The following is a 16,662-nucleotide window of genomic DNA, read 5'->3' on the forward strand; positions in this document are numbered from 1 at the left end:
CCTTTCAGGCTGCTGCCCGGCGCTGGGCTCAGAGGGAGCGTCCGAGTGAGTCCGTGCCGGGCCCTTTAGAGGAGCTGCTGGGGCTCCCGCAGCCTCCGCGACCCTCAGGGACAGTCCCCGCTGGTTTCACAGCCCGGAGTTGTGGGGACGTCTCTTCCTGGCCCTGGAGCCCTGGGCCGGGGGCCTGCTGTGGGGCTGGGACCCCTCCCTCCTCCGGGAAACCCCCGCCGCCGAGATTCCCTCCCGGGTTTACCCTGGGCCCCGGGTGTGGGCCCGCAGCTGTGTCTCTGGGATTCAGCCCCGACCCGCCCGCGTCTCCCCCTCCTCCCGCCCTCGGTGCCTCTTCAGCTCCCTGGCTGTGGGGCTTCTGTTCGGGGAGCTCTCAGGAGCCCTGAGGGACGTGGCTCTGCAGCTCAGTTGTGATTTTGATGCGGTTGGGGGGCGGCGGGGCAGCTGTGACCTACGCGCCGTCTTGTTCTGGCGAGACTAGCTCTTATTCACCCTACAGGACGTCACCCAAACACCACAGCCTTTGTCTTGCCTCTTGGAAATCCTCCCATCACCTCTCAGGCTGCGCAGGGCACTGTGCCAGTCTAGTGCCCTACACGTGTTGCTCGCCTAGAATTCCCGCACTGAGCTGGAGAGGTCTGCATGTGACTCCCGGGATCTGAGCCCGCGGAGGTCAGAAACGATGCCTCGATGCCCGGTCCCATTGTGTTCGGCACATCTCCTGGCACAGGGCAGCTGCTCAAATGCTTGTTCAGCTGGACTGAGCGGGGGAGGTGGGAAGGTAAAGACGCTCAAGAGACAAGGAGAGGACCCTACAAAGAGGCTCGAAAGAACTGGCGGACGGTAGAATAAGGGTGCTCTATTATATTACGGACTAGGTTTTTTTGTTTGTTTTTTTAAAAAAATATATCTTTATTGATTTCAGAGAGAGGAAAGGAAAGGGAGAGAGAGAGGTAGAAACATCAATGATGAGAGAGTCATTGATCGGCTGCAGCCCGCCACCCGGGCATGTGCCCTGACCGGGAATCGAACCCCGATCGCCTGGATCCTACGTCGATGCTCAACCGCTGAGCCATGCCCGGCCGGGGCTGGACTAGTTTTGAATAGAAGAAATACCTTTAACTATGTGACTAAGAGGAAAGAGGTAAAGATGGAAGCAGATGGACGTAGGAAGGAATAAAGTGAGTTTCAGGTTAAGGAACCTACTCTTTTTGTTAAACAGGTGGTTGGACAGAGAGGGGAATGTTCAACCAAAATTTGGTGAAAATAGTGTCAGTGAAGAAACACATAGGATATATCTGCCCGGGGAGTAAACGCACATCCTAAATGCAAAGACCCTAGAAACATTGTATTCTGGAATGCGCCACCTCTTAAGGACTCACTCATATGCTTGACATTCTTTTCCGAGGCCAAATTTTAGGTGCACTTGTAGCATTTTCCTTGCATATCTGTGCACATGCTTGTGTGCCGAGATCTTTGCTCTTTGGCCAGGCCGCGGGCTTGCCAGCAGAGCTGGGATTGGTTATTGAGACGTTGGTGTTAGTGGAGTCCAGTGAAACACGACTCATGGCCAGGCTGCCTGCACTGTGGGAAGAGTAACTATAAACTGTCTTGAGAAAGGCGGATTTGGTGTTAGCATCTCGCTTACAAAGGATAATATAGCATTTGGGGAAGAATGTACAACACAGGACCCCATAGTTAGATATTAAAATAACGATAATCTCCGCAGCTGGCAAATACTTGCCAAATGTGGTAGCGTATACGGGGATGAATGTGGCCCAGGCTATGAAGTAAATGAGCATGCCAAACGTTATGAACTTGGCTTCATTGTAGTTCTCAGGCAGTTTCCTGCCTTTGAAGGCAAATATGAAGCAAACGAAGGCCAGGAGGGCAATATAGCCCAGCATGGTGCCAAAGGCAAGGCTGGACCCCTCCTCACATTCGAGGATAATCACCCTGGGCAGCGAGACATTCTCTTCCACAGCAGGGGCTGCAAAGATGAGCCAGAGTGTGCAAATGACAACCTGGGTACCTGTGCAAGTGAAGACGATGGGGAGCGGCTTATAGAGGCACTTCAGGACCTTCTGTAACTTGGGGTCAAAGCTGAAGGCTAGCAGAATTTTCAGGGACTTTGTCAAAATGCAGGAGATGCAGAGAGTAAAGCTCACGCCAAATAGCATCTGCCGGGTTTTACATGTGAAGTCTTGTGGTTTTCCGACAAAAAAGCCCGTGCTGACAAAGTTGAGGAAGTGACAGAGGAGGATCACGTAGCAGACCATTAATCCCCCGGATGATTTCACAACAGGTGTGTTCAGGTTTCTTGTAAATATTATGCCAATAGCCAGAACAAACATGATTCCCAGCAGGGAGAGCGCCAGGAGCAGGATAGCCAAGGTGTCATTCCAGTCGAGATACTCCACTTCCTTTTCAAAGCACGTCTTGCTCTTTACAGGGGCCCAGTGAGTTTCGTTGTTGCATAAAAGGCAGTGATCCATGTCTAAAAGACAGAGGAGATTCAGTTACACTGCAAACATTTAAACTAGGTGATCGTCCAGCATGCTACAGATAGAATCCTTCTCAGCAATAGTCCGAACTAGAAATTGGATAGAGAAAATTGTCGCAATGGTTACTTATTAAAATAAAGCATGCACAAACCCCAAAGAAAGAGAGAGAGGAGGGTGAAGGTGAGGGAAAGGAAGAGGAGAGGGGAAAAAACCTGAAAGAAAGCCAGCTAGGCTGTGAGCTTTTAGGAAATTAATATGCTCAGGATAGATGTTAGTCTGCTGTGAACTTGCTATTATAGGCGGCCTTTCAGGGACTCTGTTGGGAATAAAAGCTTTAGAATCAGATATATCTCAAGTCCCTTTCTCTATCTCCTATGATTCCTGTAATCTTGAAGAAGCTAAGCAAATTTTCTGAGTCTATTTCCAATTCTCTTAAAAATTCAAACATGACCCTGCCTCATTGGGGTGCTGCCTTCAGTGAGGTAATAAATATGCTTTGTGTGGAGCATATCACACAATAGACAGTCACTGTGGTGGGAGCTGCTATTATCAATAAGGCTGCAGCTCTTTCAAAAGCAGAGACGATATGGCTGGGTCACCCCACAGTCCTCTAAAGACGAGATAACACGAGATTGCCATCAATGACAGTTGATAAGAATGAAAGTTTATTTTCCCCCAGGAGGTTAGTGACGTTGAGCCTCTCACACAGGCAGTGATAAGGTTGGAAATGATTTATGCTGATTCTGACTGTCGGTGAGGGACCAATAGCTGATATCAGAGTGGAGATTCTGGGAGTGTGATTGCATTGGCTCCCCATTTCCACCCCCTAATCACAGGGTCCCAGCTACTTTGGGAAAGCCTTTCTGTGTGCATCCACCTGATTACACTCCACGGTGCCTGTGTTCTCTGCCTCCTTAACCTCAAAGTCAGGTTGTGTTTCTGTTTATAAACTTTTTTACCTTCCCAGCCTCCTTCTCGTTCCAGATCCTATTTCCCTACAAGGATCCATTCTTCCCCATCTTTCCTTAGCCACTGCTGCTAGTATCTGCCACTTTGTTCATTCAGCCAACAGGTAGTGGCCTTGTTCGTGTACAAGAGCTGTGCGTTGAGACGTTGAGAGGAACGAGAGATGATATCTTCTCAGTTTAGCTAAATCCTCACTTTTCATCCAAAGTTGTGCTCAATCTTTTACATTTGTTCTTGGAAGCAACTTGCTCTGGTTAGCAAAAGGCAACCCAGATTGTATCTTGAAAGACTCTCATACATCTTTATGGGAAATAAATTCTACATACTTTCTTGGTGTTTTTATTTATCCCACTTGGCAAACAGTTGCTAGATACCATATTGATTACCCCTCCCATTAACTAATTATTTATGCAGCACAACCCATCTCAGTTTGGGATAAATGGCATTTTTGTAGAACAGTGACAGAACATGGACATTGGAATGTTGACATTGGGATACTTCTCCCCTTGGAGCCAATAAGAAAAAAAAGAACAGGCATTTGGGAGCTACTCTGGCTCTGGGGGGTCTCAGCTTTTATAGGATGACTAGGAACCCTAGTCATAAACAAGGGAACACGATGCTTTCAAATCAGGCTTAACTCCAGGAAAGTGCTGGTAGCCCTGCTAGGGTTCCGAAGGCTGCTGGCCTCCCTCCTATTCTCTAGTTTGTGTGTTTTGCTATGATGTCATCAAGTTGTTAACAGAGCTGGCAAACGATCAGTTAGTAGCCTCTCATCTCTGCCAATAGTTCATCCCCTTGTCCCACAGAAAGTTCTTTTTTAAGCTTCACTGTCGTTTCTGAGTAACAGGGTAAGCAAACTGTGCATACATGGGTTTCTCTCCCGCTCAGTTTAGCGAATTCAGAATTAGTGATTTATAGTCATTGTGCCCCAGCTGCAAGTTGGGCATGTCTGTGTGGGAGACACATGGATAAAAATGGACAGAGTACATGCACTATTTTGAGAAGTGCTGGAGAGGACTCAGTTGGGGGAATGACGTTTTCCCTTGGACGTGAAGTTACTTTCACACCTCTACTATGTATTGGTTGCATGTCTGCTGATATAATAAAGCAAATTCCAAGATAATGGAGTTTCACTGGAATTTAATATAACAGGAGCACAAGATGTTTCTTTTTTTCAAATGGAAGAATAATCCAAATTAGGATTCATGCAAACAAAAAATCAGTCTAAGAGATGGTTGAGGTGTGTCACTGCACAGGCTATAGTGATTGTACTCACCTGTCTGGTTACTATAGTGATTTTCAGGACAGTTCACACATTCATAGCAGCAGATATGTTGACTTCTCATGGTTTTCTTCATTTGCCCAGGACTGCATTCCTTGGAGCATTTGGATTGAATTTGCTGCAAAGCGAAAAGCAATCCTAGATAGATTTTTAAAAAGATTTATTCTAACTAACTTTGACTTAAAGATTTACTAAATAGTACTTTGGCCTCTAAAAAAATAGTATAATAGAATTGCTTTGTCATCTGAAGGAATGTGAACAAGTCTTAAAAAATAAATTAAAAAAAACCACACTTCAGATAATAAAACTACCTTGTGGGTTCTCCAGAGCAAAGCTTTAACCAGAACCATCCATGTTCATGGAGGATGCTCAGAGAACACCAAAGGACTTAACTATGAGATAAGCTGGACATCATTATGAGCATAAAAGTGAAACCTTTCTTCCCAGCAACGCGGTCCCTTGTATCCCCCCACATAAGAGACAGCAAAGACATTCTAAAGTATTGGTAACTTTGAGATGTCAGTAGATTTAAGGTTATCTGATGTCTTGGACTATGGGTCTTGCTGACTTACCAGAAATGCTGATAGCCACCACCTCGCCTGAATATTGACAAGAGGATCTTAAAATCTGACCTACCTGATCTCCGGTATTACTAATTTCTGCTACTTCCTTGAAATATTTATGGGTGTTTCCATTGGAAAGGGAAACTTGTCTCTCTTTTTATGGCGATAAAACCCCTTCCATTTAGTTGCTAAAGGGCCCGATCAGTTATTTGTCATTGTATCACCTCCCCCTCATCGAGTATCTCCCCTGAAAAGTCTGAAGATAAGTCTTGGTAATAGAAAGACAGCTGCATTTCTATCTTTCCAGGAAACAGTATGTTGCTTTACTGAAACAGGACAGGGGAAAGCAGCACAAGGATAGTGGCTTGAAGCATTTCTATATTTATTCTTCCATCCAACACATGTCTGTTGAGGGCCTGTTATATGCCCAGCACTGCTGTGATTGTTGAAGCCACAGCAGGGTTTAAAACACAAAAATCCATGTTCTCATAGAACTTCAGGTCTAGTTGACAAAATTGACAACGAACAAGACAAAAACAAGCAAAATGTACAGAATGCTAGACAGTGATACGCGCTAAAGAGAAAAATAAAGGAGGGTGTACATGAAATGTTAGGGTTACTTTGCAGTTTTAAATGAGGTAGCCAGGGATGGCCTCCCCAAGGTGGTGACATTTTAGAAAAGACAGAAAGGAAGAAAGTGAACCACATGGACAGGCAAAGGAGACAGCAGCTGAAAGGCCTTGGGCTAGAAGGGAAGGCATGTGTGGGGGAGAGAGAGCCCGTGGGGTTGTAGGAAGGGGCGAGAGTAGGGGGACGGTAGTAGGAGGTGAGGTCGGGCGGTACCGGTGGCAGGTCGTATACGGCTTTTTAAAGACATGGACTTACTCTGAGAGAAATAGGATGCTTGGGGGGGTTCTGAGTGAGTGTTATATTTTACAGGGTTGCTCCGGCTGCTGCTTTAAGAACACCCTGAAGGGGGTAAGCATGGAAGCAGAGCAGTTAGAAGCCTATTGCCTTCACCTGGGTGAGAGGTGACAGGGGCTGGGAGTGGAGAGGCAGCCACTGAGTAGAGGGTAAAAATGGTCGGATTCTGGACCTGTTTGAGAGAGAAACTTGGATTATATTTGAAGCATGACAGAAAGAGAAGTGACAAGGGTCCCATCAGGTTTTTCCATGAGCAACTAGAAGGAAGTTGTCATTTGTTGAGATGGGGTAGGTTTGGGAGCTCAGTTTTGGAGATAGTCCATTTATATGACCGTTAGACACCCAGGCAGAGATGCCCCTTAGGCAGCTGTAGATTTATTTGGGTTGAAATTCAGAAGATAAAAATCTGGGAGTAATTTGTCTTCTATATAATGACATTGTTTAAATCCACGAGCCTGGATGAGATCACTAAGAAGCGCGGACAAAAGGAGCAGTTCTGAGCTCTGGGCACACCGGTGTTTACAGGCAGTGGGGGTGCGGAGGAACCGCAAATGAGACCGGGGAGCAGTGGCCAGAGACAGGAAGAACGCCAAGGGAGTGTGGTGTCCAGGAGCAAATAAAGCACTTCAAGGTGGGGGGAATAATTAGCTGGTAAGAAAAGTACAACGATGTTTGGTGAACTAGACAGGAAGAAGTGTGACGGATTGGAAAGAGTGCAAACAATTATGGGAGGAGAGAAATCGGGGCCAGTGAATATATTCAACTTTTTCAAGGAGTTTTGCCTTTAGAGAAATAGAGAAATAGGCAGTATATGGAGGGGGAAATAGAGGACCGATGGAGTTTTTCTTTTTTCTTTTTAAGATGGGAGGAATAAGCATATTTGTATTATCCTGTAGATAACACAGAAGAGCAAATGCTTGAGGATGCAGGAGAGAGTAGAGAAGTGCCAGAGCAATATCCTTGAGTAAGTGAAAGGAGTTGAGATCCAGAGGTCACGTGAAGGGGCTGACCTTGGCTGGGAGCACAGACAATCTATCCACAGTGCCAGATGGAAGGCAGGGACCCAGGCACAGGTGTGGTGGCAGGGAACACTGAAGTTCTTTCCTGATTGTTTCAGTTTCGTTAGTGAAGTAGGAAGCAGAGTCAACTGAAAGCGAAGCTGGGGAAGATGTGTTGGAGTCAGAGAAGAGAAAGCATAAAATAGTCATCTAGGTAGGTGGGCAAGTTAATGGACTAGGGTAACAGTCTGTCCAGCAGCATTAAGGCTCACTGAAGGTTAGAAATCATGAATTTAAAGTGAGAACAGTTAGCAAGGTGTGTTTTTTTTGTTGTTGTTTTTTTTTTCTTCTCCAAGTTCAGGTACATGGGAGCTACATTGATTATGCAGAGTCTTTAATTTAACCAGGATTTTGCTTTGGTAAAACGACTATGACTAAGAAAGAGAGAGGGACAAGGGAACTGAGGTTGTGTACAAGGGAGAAAAACACAAGTTGGCCATGGAATTTGAGGAAAGAAGTTGGGGACAATGAACAGGTTAATAGGATCACTGGAGGTCCTGGTGGGGTCAAGGACTTTTGCAGTTAAGATATCAATTAATTTGAATGTTACAAAGCAATCTTCAACCTTAAGATTACCTTAATAGTTACCTTAAGATTCCTGAACTCATTTTTTGTTTCCTGGTCTGTGACGATAAAGACATCATTCTTCAGGTCGTATTGTGCCATCTTGGTGATAGTCATGTGGCCGTTGACCTCCTTCCAGAGCACAACATCATATCCAGTATTCATGTCCCCATGGGCATCAAAATGGAATAGCTTCCCTCCATCAGTGAATGTCACATTTTTCAGTACATCTAGTAACTATAAAAATAATAATAGAAAACAAACACTAATAGAAATATTGTAAGTGTATCCATTATATCAATTATAACACTGCCTTATAAGGAATATCACCTAAAATTAGAAAAAAGACATCCTGAATCAGTGAGTGTGGTAACTAGTTGTGAAGGTTCTTACTGGGCAACAATTTGAGAATTCTAGCCTCGTTTCTGCCAAAGTCTAGTCCATAAAATTGAAATCTGAGCATCTTCATTTTTCCACATTGCAGAATTTCAGAATGGGTCCTCTGGGGCACATGTCTGGGCTCTAATTCTGGTTCCATATCTCATTAGTAGTGTGATCTTGACAGTTTTTCCCATTTATAAAATGAAGTAAATAAAACCTACCTTATAGGGTTATTGGAAGAATTAAATATAATTATGAATGTAAAGAGTGTAGCCCAATATCTGGCACAGACTAAGGGTTAATAAAGACCATATTAATACCTGTTATTAGTTAAATGGGGACATTGTGCAAATAAATAAAAATATTGAGTCTATCAACTAATAATGTCCCCGACATTCATATATTACTTGCTAATACTCAAATCTGTGATATCCTTTTACTCTATAACAACTTGGTGAAGCATGTTGAACAGGGATCATCTCCTCTTTTGTTCTATGAGGACCCCCAACCAAGCAGTAAGGAACTTATTTGAGGACACACATCTTGACTTTCATTATGTGGTCATTTCATTGCACCAAAAATATACTAATTCAAAGTCCCCTCACTATTTTTTCTTTTTGACTCCAAAGTGATTACTAATGTGCCATCTGGAGCTATGGGAGGCAGGAAAATGCACCTGTTCCTTCTAGAGTTCACAATTGGCCTGACTGTTGGCCCAGTTGGAGTGGGTGATCTAAGCTAGTCATTGTCCTGCTCACCATCCCCAAAATGAAGGCTGAGCGGACAGAGCTACAAACCTGGGAGATGGGCCAGGAACAACAGTACCCTGTTCTTGGGGAGGTAGTGAGTAGCATCCCCATGAGAGAAGTTTAGTTGATGGGTGTACATAAGGGAACCATAAATGACCACCCTAAGTCCATACTTTGTTACTCATATGGGGGGTGTGGATCTTATTATCTCCAATGATTTTCAATGCTTCAGTGATTGAGTGCATAGTATAGTGACTTCTAAATTCTATTTCTAATTTAATTCATAAAATGATTTCTTTTGACTTGAGAGGATAGAAATGCAATGAAAAATCATTTGTCTTATCACCCAATCTGTACAGTGAGCACTTGTATGCAAGGCGATGTTTTACTGACAAGTGAGGCAGCCACGTTGAGCTTGTGCTGCAGAGAAAAAACACTGGACTAGGAGGGAAGAAAGCAGGTTGCACTTCTGGCTCCACCGTTAACTTGATATATAACCATGGCTAAGTAAATACCCTCTGCGAACATGCCGGGCCCACTCTATCTAGGTCTATAAAGCCATGTGTCTTTTGTTGGGTGCAAAATCTATGAAATGAAGCAAAAATCATTCTATTGAATAGAATTATCATTTTATTCCTGCTCAGTTAATCTTATATGACTGTTTCTTCTTCTATTTTTTGTTTTTAGTCAATATAATATAAAAAAATCAAGTTATATTTTAAGGTAAATATATTAGCTGTGATAGTCATGTCAATGACCAAATGCCACTTTAGTAAAATCTCTAAGCACGCTGATTTTATTAGATATCCCCACAGGTTTCATAGTTCTTGTAATGAATGTAAATTAGTATTAGATTTAAATAGAAGGGTATTAGGTTTAACTTGGTGAATTTAACCAAAAAAATCATATTCTAACAATTGCATGGAAGAAAAAAAATGGAGGGAACAAAAATAAAAGAATAAGTGAGGGCCTACTGTCAGTGTTCCCAACTCTGTCTGTATATTGATTTTTCTTCCGTTCCTTCCTTAAGCAAAACACACACATAAGACTCAGTAACTCAGTTCTTTAGGGAGCATATCCTTTTCCGCTTTTGTGCCTGAACTGTAATTTATACCTGTTTTTTCCTGTATTTAATTAGGTTTTACAGGGTGAAGTTCTGACACATAAATGTCCTGTAAATAATGATCACATTGTATGATGTAAATAAGTGCAATTCCATGTTTGTTCTTACAGGAAGGAGGGTGGAGGCAGATAAAACAGTGCCTTCCTTACTTGTTAAATATGATAGAACATTTACTCTGCATTAAGGTACAATTTGTATGTTAACGCTCTAGTTATTAATCTATTAAATGCTTTGCCCACCAATTATGCACTTATTTTTCACTGAGACTGAAATTCACTATAAACTGACACTATAAAATTTAGAGAGTAGGATTTGCATTTCCATTATTAGCTAGTTCACCTCTGTATGATAATGACCTGTTTTTGAGAACACACCAGTTTAGCTGGTGTGGTTGATGTTTCCATTTTCCTAACTGCTCTGATGTTCCCTCTTATCTCCACAAGTAGGCTGTGCTTATGAAAAAGAGGTTTCTATGTGAGTAAATTACGGAATAGCAGAGGAAGCAGCCTTGTATCTCCGATACCCAACCTTTGTTTTTTCCTTTTATGACATTTTCTGTGGTGTAGCAAAAAGCCCACTGGACTAAAGCTGGGACAGTTTCACTACTAACTATGTGGGTGACCATGGGCCATATCCTTATTGCTGACGTCCCCTCCATCTTTAAACAGTTGCAAGTCTCAGTCACCAATAACACTTCCTCTAGTCACTTCTCTCAGATGGAGTGGAAAGCATATGAGTCCTGTGGACCTACCCTAATATAAAAATTAGAGAGAATGTATCAGTGCCTAGTACAGTAGGCCCTAAAATTTTATAGTTATTTCCCTTATCACTCCAAAATCCACCCAAATGTAGCTGATCACCTCAGACTTTGGAGCATGTGTTTGTGGGTATTTAAAGTAAAAATCACAAAAGTAAAAATAGCCTGTCCTGGGTTCCCACTTGTAAAATCAGAAGAATTGAGTCTTGCTACCTTTCACCTTCTTTTCCCTTACAAATTTAAAACAAATATATTTTAGAACAAAAAGCAATTGGTAGAAATGCAGGTTATTCAAACACTGAAGATGTCTCCTAATAAAAGGGGTATTACAAGCAGTTCATATAACTCTGCAAACTAAAGCAATGAAGGAAATTATGGTGGGAGAATTTTCTTGGATTGTGAGTTAGTACCTCCCATGGCTGAAAGGCGTTGGGGTTCTTACAGTCTCGAGCTTGGCACAGGTCCCGAATGGCATAACCAAGGGCAAACACAGCGAGCTGAATGCTGTGAACAAGTCCTGGCTCAGTGTAATCCCACAGGAAGTCATTCCTCAGGGAGAAGTTCCTGCCTATATCCTTGTTAGCCTTGTAGGCCAAAGTCCCCTGAGAATGGTTGAAAATGCATTGACTCAAATCACTGTCTTTGACATAAGCACAGGCAGACAAGAGCATGGCATATTCATCTAAGGGTTTGTTATGATCACTGGGAAACATATGCAGGTTTTGAAGAAAGGACTGGAAAGAGGACACATTCCCTTTTCTAAAGGTAAACCCTACAACTTTGCCAATCCTTTTAACATTAGGAATGGTGGTGATCTTGGTGGCTGTTGACCAATTGTCGCTAGCAATCCAGACCTTATTTACATTCCTTTCAATGGCTTTACTGAAGAGACTGAACACATGGAACTGCCCCAGAAATACCACAATGACATTAACGTGGGCTTCTGCTATGATTTTCTCAAGTGTCTGGTTGATCCTGATTTCAATGGTGTTATCTGAGAGGAAGGCTGGGAGGACTTCTTTGAAGGCTATGCACACATTATTTGCCAAGGTCTGAATTGCAAAAGTGCTGAGAGCCAGGCGTCCATAGTCATCATCTGTGGTTATGATGCCAATCCAGTTCCATCCAGATTTCTGAATCAGGTGGGCCATTGCTTTAGTTTGATAGAAGTCACTGGGCACAGTCCGTAAAAACGAAGGAAAGCGAATTTTGTCACTTAGTATTTCTGCCGTTGATACATAACTCACCTGGAAATTGAAGAATCTTTTAGTTATGGTGCTGAAGAGCTCCAGATGGCTGTTCCTAGTAGGTGTTGCTCTCTTTTATTTCTGTGAGTTTTCATAACATTTTTAAAATTCTCTGGTCCTTTCTAGCCTTCCCTTTCAATGAACTCCAAATAGCTTAAATCATGACACTTAGTACCTGGTGACTGGTTACAGTCACTGCTCTCTAATCATTACATATTGTGTAAAGTGTAAGTCTTTGGAGGGTTCAGGCTCTATCCTATCTCTTTATCTACACTTCTATGTCACAGAGCTAATAGTGGATATTATTTAAATACTTAGTGGTAAATACAAGAAAAACACAGCCAGTCAAATAAGCAAAATGCATTTTGGGAGGCCTAGTATGTTCAAAATTTTGTTTAATTTACAACTTTGGTGATTTTTATTTGAGATAAAACAAATCATCCAGCCAAGTAATCATTTAGTCCAGGGGTGAGCAAACTTTTTCTGTAACGAACCAAGTGTAAAATATTTTAAGCTTTGTTGGTCACATATGGTCCCTGTTATATATTCTTTTTTGTTACAACATTAAAAAAAAATATAAAAATCATTCTTAGCTTGACTGCTTAAGAGATTGAGAGCTGTATTTGGCCTGCAGGCTATAGTTTTCTGTTCTTTGATCTAGTCAAACGAGCATCAGCATTTGGGGAGATCTACCTGATGTGTGCAAAGGTTTGCCCGATTTACAATTTAGGTGATTTTAGTCTAGGGAGAATTATTATGGTCCACAGCTGCAATTGCTCCATGTCACTTGCTCAGTGGTTTTTATTTTTATTTTTATTATTTACAGCAACCACATGATATGATGGAAAAACAATAGGCTTTGGAGTCAGACAAATTGTTAGAATCCTGACTTCGATAAATTTGGGAAAGTTAGTTAACTTCTTTTTACCTAGGATTCTCGTGACGATTACAGGAGAGCATTTAAGTGGATGTTAGCCATGGTGGACCTTAGTTCCCTTCCTAGTACCTGACTGATGTTCCATGCGCGCCTATGTTGTGAGAGCTGGGCTACTGTAAAATCAGTTTTACTCATGGAAGGTCCCCTTTCCTTTTGTGTTGTCTATCATGGAAATTACATTTCTACATAAAACAATCATTGTCGAGATAATCTACTTTTCTTATCACCTAAATAGCATTATACATTGTCTAGAAAATTTGAGCTAAAGCCTTACCTCTGAGATATTTGGAGGGATAATTCTTTAGTTTTGTCATTTTGGATTTAAACTGTTTATTATCATCTTCATTAGGCTATAACGTAATGGGACTTCCCACTCTTTCATGGGTATATGTACTTATTTACTCTAGCTCTGAAAATTATGTATTTTGATTTCTTTTGCATGTTTATTATATATCTTTTCACTTCTAACAGATGGTCATTTCTTGGTAATCTGACTATAAACCTTTTTATTTTCTTTGGCGTCTAATCTTCCTTGAGCTTAGGAAACAGTGACCTATCGAGTTGCAAAGTGATGCGACACAAAGGTAAGCAGCTCAGAATGAGAGTCCAGGGGACTTGCTAGACTCTGAGTAACAGGCAAGAACTTAGTGCGAGGCTCTCTAAAATCTGTTTTGGTTTTTCTGAGACCTTTTTGCTTACTTCCTGGCTAATGGCATGCATTACAGAGAAATCCCCAGTTCCACAGTCTGCTCGAAGCCTTCTCATCATTCTCAGAACAAGTGCAAATCACACCTCAGCCTACAAGATGCCCCACCACCTGACCTTTGCCTCTCTCTGTAGGTGCATCTCTTACCATGCTCCTTTCTGCTCAACCAATCGAGCCATATAGACATTTTTGTTATTCTTTGGACATATTAACTTCGTACTTGCTGCTTTTTTAGCCTAGACACTGTCTTTCCTTCCTCCATCTTCCCTTGGCTGCCCCTTCTCATTCAAGTTTTAAGCTAAACATCATTTCCTCCGTAAGCCTTCCTTGACCTCCATTCTCCCTTCCTTCTCACCCTCTTCTGTTTTCTTCATAGCACCTGACTGATATTATTTCAGAAACAAAGCAGTTGAGGTCCTCAGAGCTTTGTGTCTGGTCAGAAACTAGACATGACAGATTGAGGGGTGACTACTCCCTTAGTGCTTTGCCCACTATCTGATCCATATAGGAAACATCCTTTCTTTGACTAAGAGAAAGGAAAATTAAAATAAAAACAACTTCCTAACTAGTTTCCCAGGTTACCCATAATAAAGAACATAATCAAAACCAATGCAGGGAGGTAGAACAAAACCTACCTGTGGCATGAGCTGTAAATTCAGTATCCTGGAGACCGCCATGCTTATCTCTGAGTAGCCAGCCCCTATGACAGCCTTCACCCGTGGCATGTAGCTGGAATAGTTACACTTAAACTCCACAATTTCTCTGGAGCAGTTGAACTTAGAAAGAAACCTCAGAGCAGCTGCCATTGCCACTGTGACTTCACTACAAGTGTCATAGATTTCGTACCCCAGTTTAACTCCAGATAATAATGTTGAATTATTGATCATCTCGATGCTGTGTATCATGGCAAGAGTTTGAAGAAAATTTGATATTTCGAACCTGTTGAGAAGCAAGAATTTTTTGAAATCAGAAATTAACTTTTCTACGGACATGGTTATATCTTATTCTACACATCTCTGCCTTAGAGTAGATGGTTTCTGGATCAATGTGACTTACCTCTTAAAGGGCCTAAGAGGTAAAAAAAGTATTTAAAAATAATTTTTGATAGATGTGGTTTTAAAAAGGTATATAGAAACCCACAATTTCTCAAATGGGTTTTATGGAATGAATTTTAGGGTAATTTTGAACACTCTTTAGTATTCTGCAGTATGAAGGTGTGTTAGATTTTTTTTCCTTTTTGAGTTAATGTCAGCATTTTATTGCTCTTCAAGCACTTGCTTTTAGATTCACAAGCCTATCTTTTAATTTTCTGATTCTGATATGTTGTGGTTGAAAACCAGATTAATAAGGCTCTTAAAAATAACTTGCAAAACAGGCTCCAAATAAAAGCTCAGTAGCCTTCTCCTGAAGTACACTGTTTTAGTGTCAAGGCTTAGCTATCTCCTATTTCAAAGGGCTTTTCCAGTTGACTTCTAGGTTTATGATTATTCCAGAGCAATGAGTTGTTTGATTACTGATTTACTGTTTCATCCACCGCAGTTACAAAAGGCTGCAAACAGAGCCAAAAATATAAGGATTAAATAGAGTTTTTAAATGAATAAAAGGGGATATTATTGCTCAGCAGTTTACTATTCTAAAGTTTCCTTTTACTTCACTGAGTTATGACAAATCAAATAAAACTGTTTGAATAATATTATTTGTCCTTGTGGATTATCTAAATGTGAAGTTTAGCAAATTTGCATTAAAATTTTAATTTAAAGAAAGACACAAAGAGAAAGGTTAAAGTATTGAATTGTCTGCCAATGAAAAGTACAATATTTTCAGAGCATCGCACATGTTAGCTCCACGAGCGTCAGAACCTCTTTGGTGTACTCACCTCCGTATCCCCCATGCCTAGCATCGGGGCTGCGTGATATAGGCGTAAACATGTTATGTATGCTTGTGGTGGACAAACTACAGTTCTTCTTATTGGTTTTCTCAAGTGACTTCTGAGATTTTTTTTTAGGCAAAATACATTTAAATATATCAATAAAAATATTCATTGCTTCTGTACTTGGAGGTTGGCTATACATATAGCACTGATACATCTCTCCTTTAAGGAAGCATGGAAAAACTATGGCAACTTAAAAATATGAGAGTTTAGATTTTATTAAAACAAGTTAAAAGTCAATACAAGTACACATTTATATAGTTGGTCTCACTGTGTACTCCTGAAATTTAATTATGTTCCTTAAGGCTTTACTCACCCAACACACTTCTGGATTTCTGGTCGTCTGGGATAATCTTCTGAGGATAGCATTTTTTCATGAATGGCAAACAAACCTCCAATCATGATATGTCCAGGAGAAGTGGCAGCCACAAAGTCATCAGGGGTCTGGCAAGGCTGGGCAGTAACAGGAATAATCACAAAGCAGGTAATCAGTACAATCAGTAATGCCATGTTTCTCTCTCACTTGCTCACTCCATGCAAGTTCTCAGGAATCATTAAGCTCACAGAGTGCCAACATGTAACTATTTCACCTGTAAACACCGTGGAAGGTATAGGACAGTGTCAGGGCCCAGAAACACTCAGTATTCAGATACTTGATGAAAGTCTAAACAGCTCTTCACCAATGAGAGCATATCAGGCTTTCTAACACTCCCTTGTGGGAGATGGGTGACAGCGGGGGTGCTGGGTAAAGCTGGTAGAAACACGGACAGGTTTGCATTTCCAGGGGTCTCACCTTCAAGGCACAAAAGCTTCATTGCAGTTTAAACTGTTGAAATAGATCCCGCTTTTATTTTGTTGGAAAAGCTCTATTTAAAAAAATAAAACTCAGCGAAGTTTAGGTTTTTCTCACTTCCTGCTTACGAGTGTAGCTTTTGCAGTGATGGACAAAACTAAAAACGAGG

At 41.6% G+C, this 16,662-nt stretch overlaps 1 protein-coding gene across 3 annotated transcripts; it reads right to left on the minus strand.

The window, feature by feature from the left end:
- Positions 1 to 1,391: 1,391 nt before the first annotated feature.
- Positions 1,392 to 16,210, minus strand: GPRC6A (G protein-coupled receptor class C group 6 member A; the record flags this gene model as incomplete). 3 transcript variants are annotated; one of them, XM_081140203.1, is made up of 6 exons in its annotated part: positions 1,392 to 2,506; positions 4,756 to 4,879; positions 7,895 to 8,107; positions 11,816 to 12,127; positions 14,406 to 14,709; positions 16,017 to 16,210. In XM_081140203.1, 6 exons carry the CDS (start codon positions 16,208 to 16,210, stop codon positions 1,392 to 1,394), a joined length of 2,262 nt encoding a protein of 753 aa, XP_080996329.1. The 3 variants fall into 3 exon arrangements, with proteins under 3 accessions (XP_080996329.1, XP_080996327.1, XP_080996328.1); XM_081140201.1 differs by having other exon boundaries at positions 11,291 to 12,127; XM_081140202.1 differs by lacking the exon at positions 7,895 to 8,107 and having other exon boundaries at positions 11,291 to 12,127.
- Between the last annotated feature and the right edge of the window lie 452 nt (positions 16,211 to 16,662).

Source organism: Miniopterus schreibersii, assembly GCF_964146895.1.
Source record: "Miniopterus schreibersii genome assembly, chromosome: 6".
NCBI lineage: Eukaryota > Metazoa > Chordata > Mammalia > Chiroptera > Miniopteridae > Miniopterus > Miniopterus schreibersii.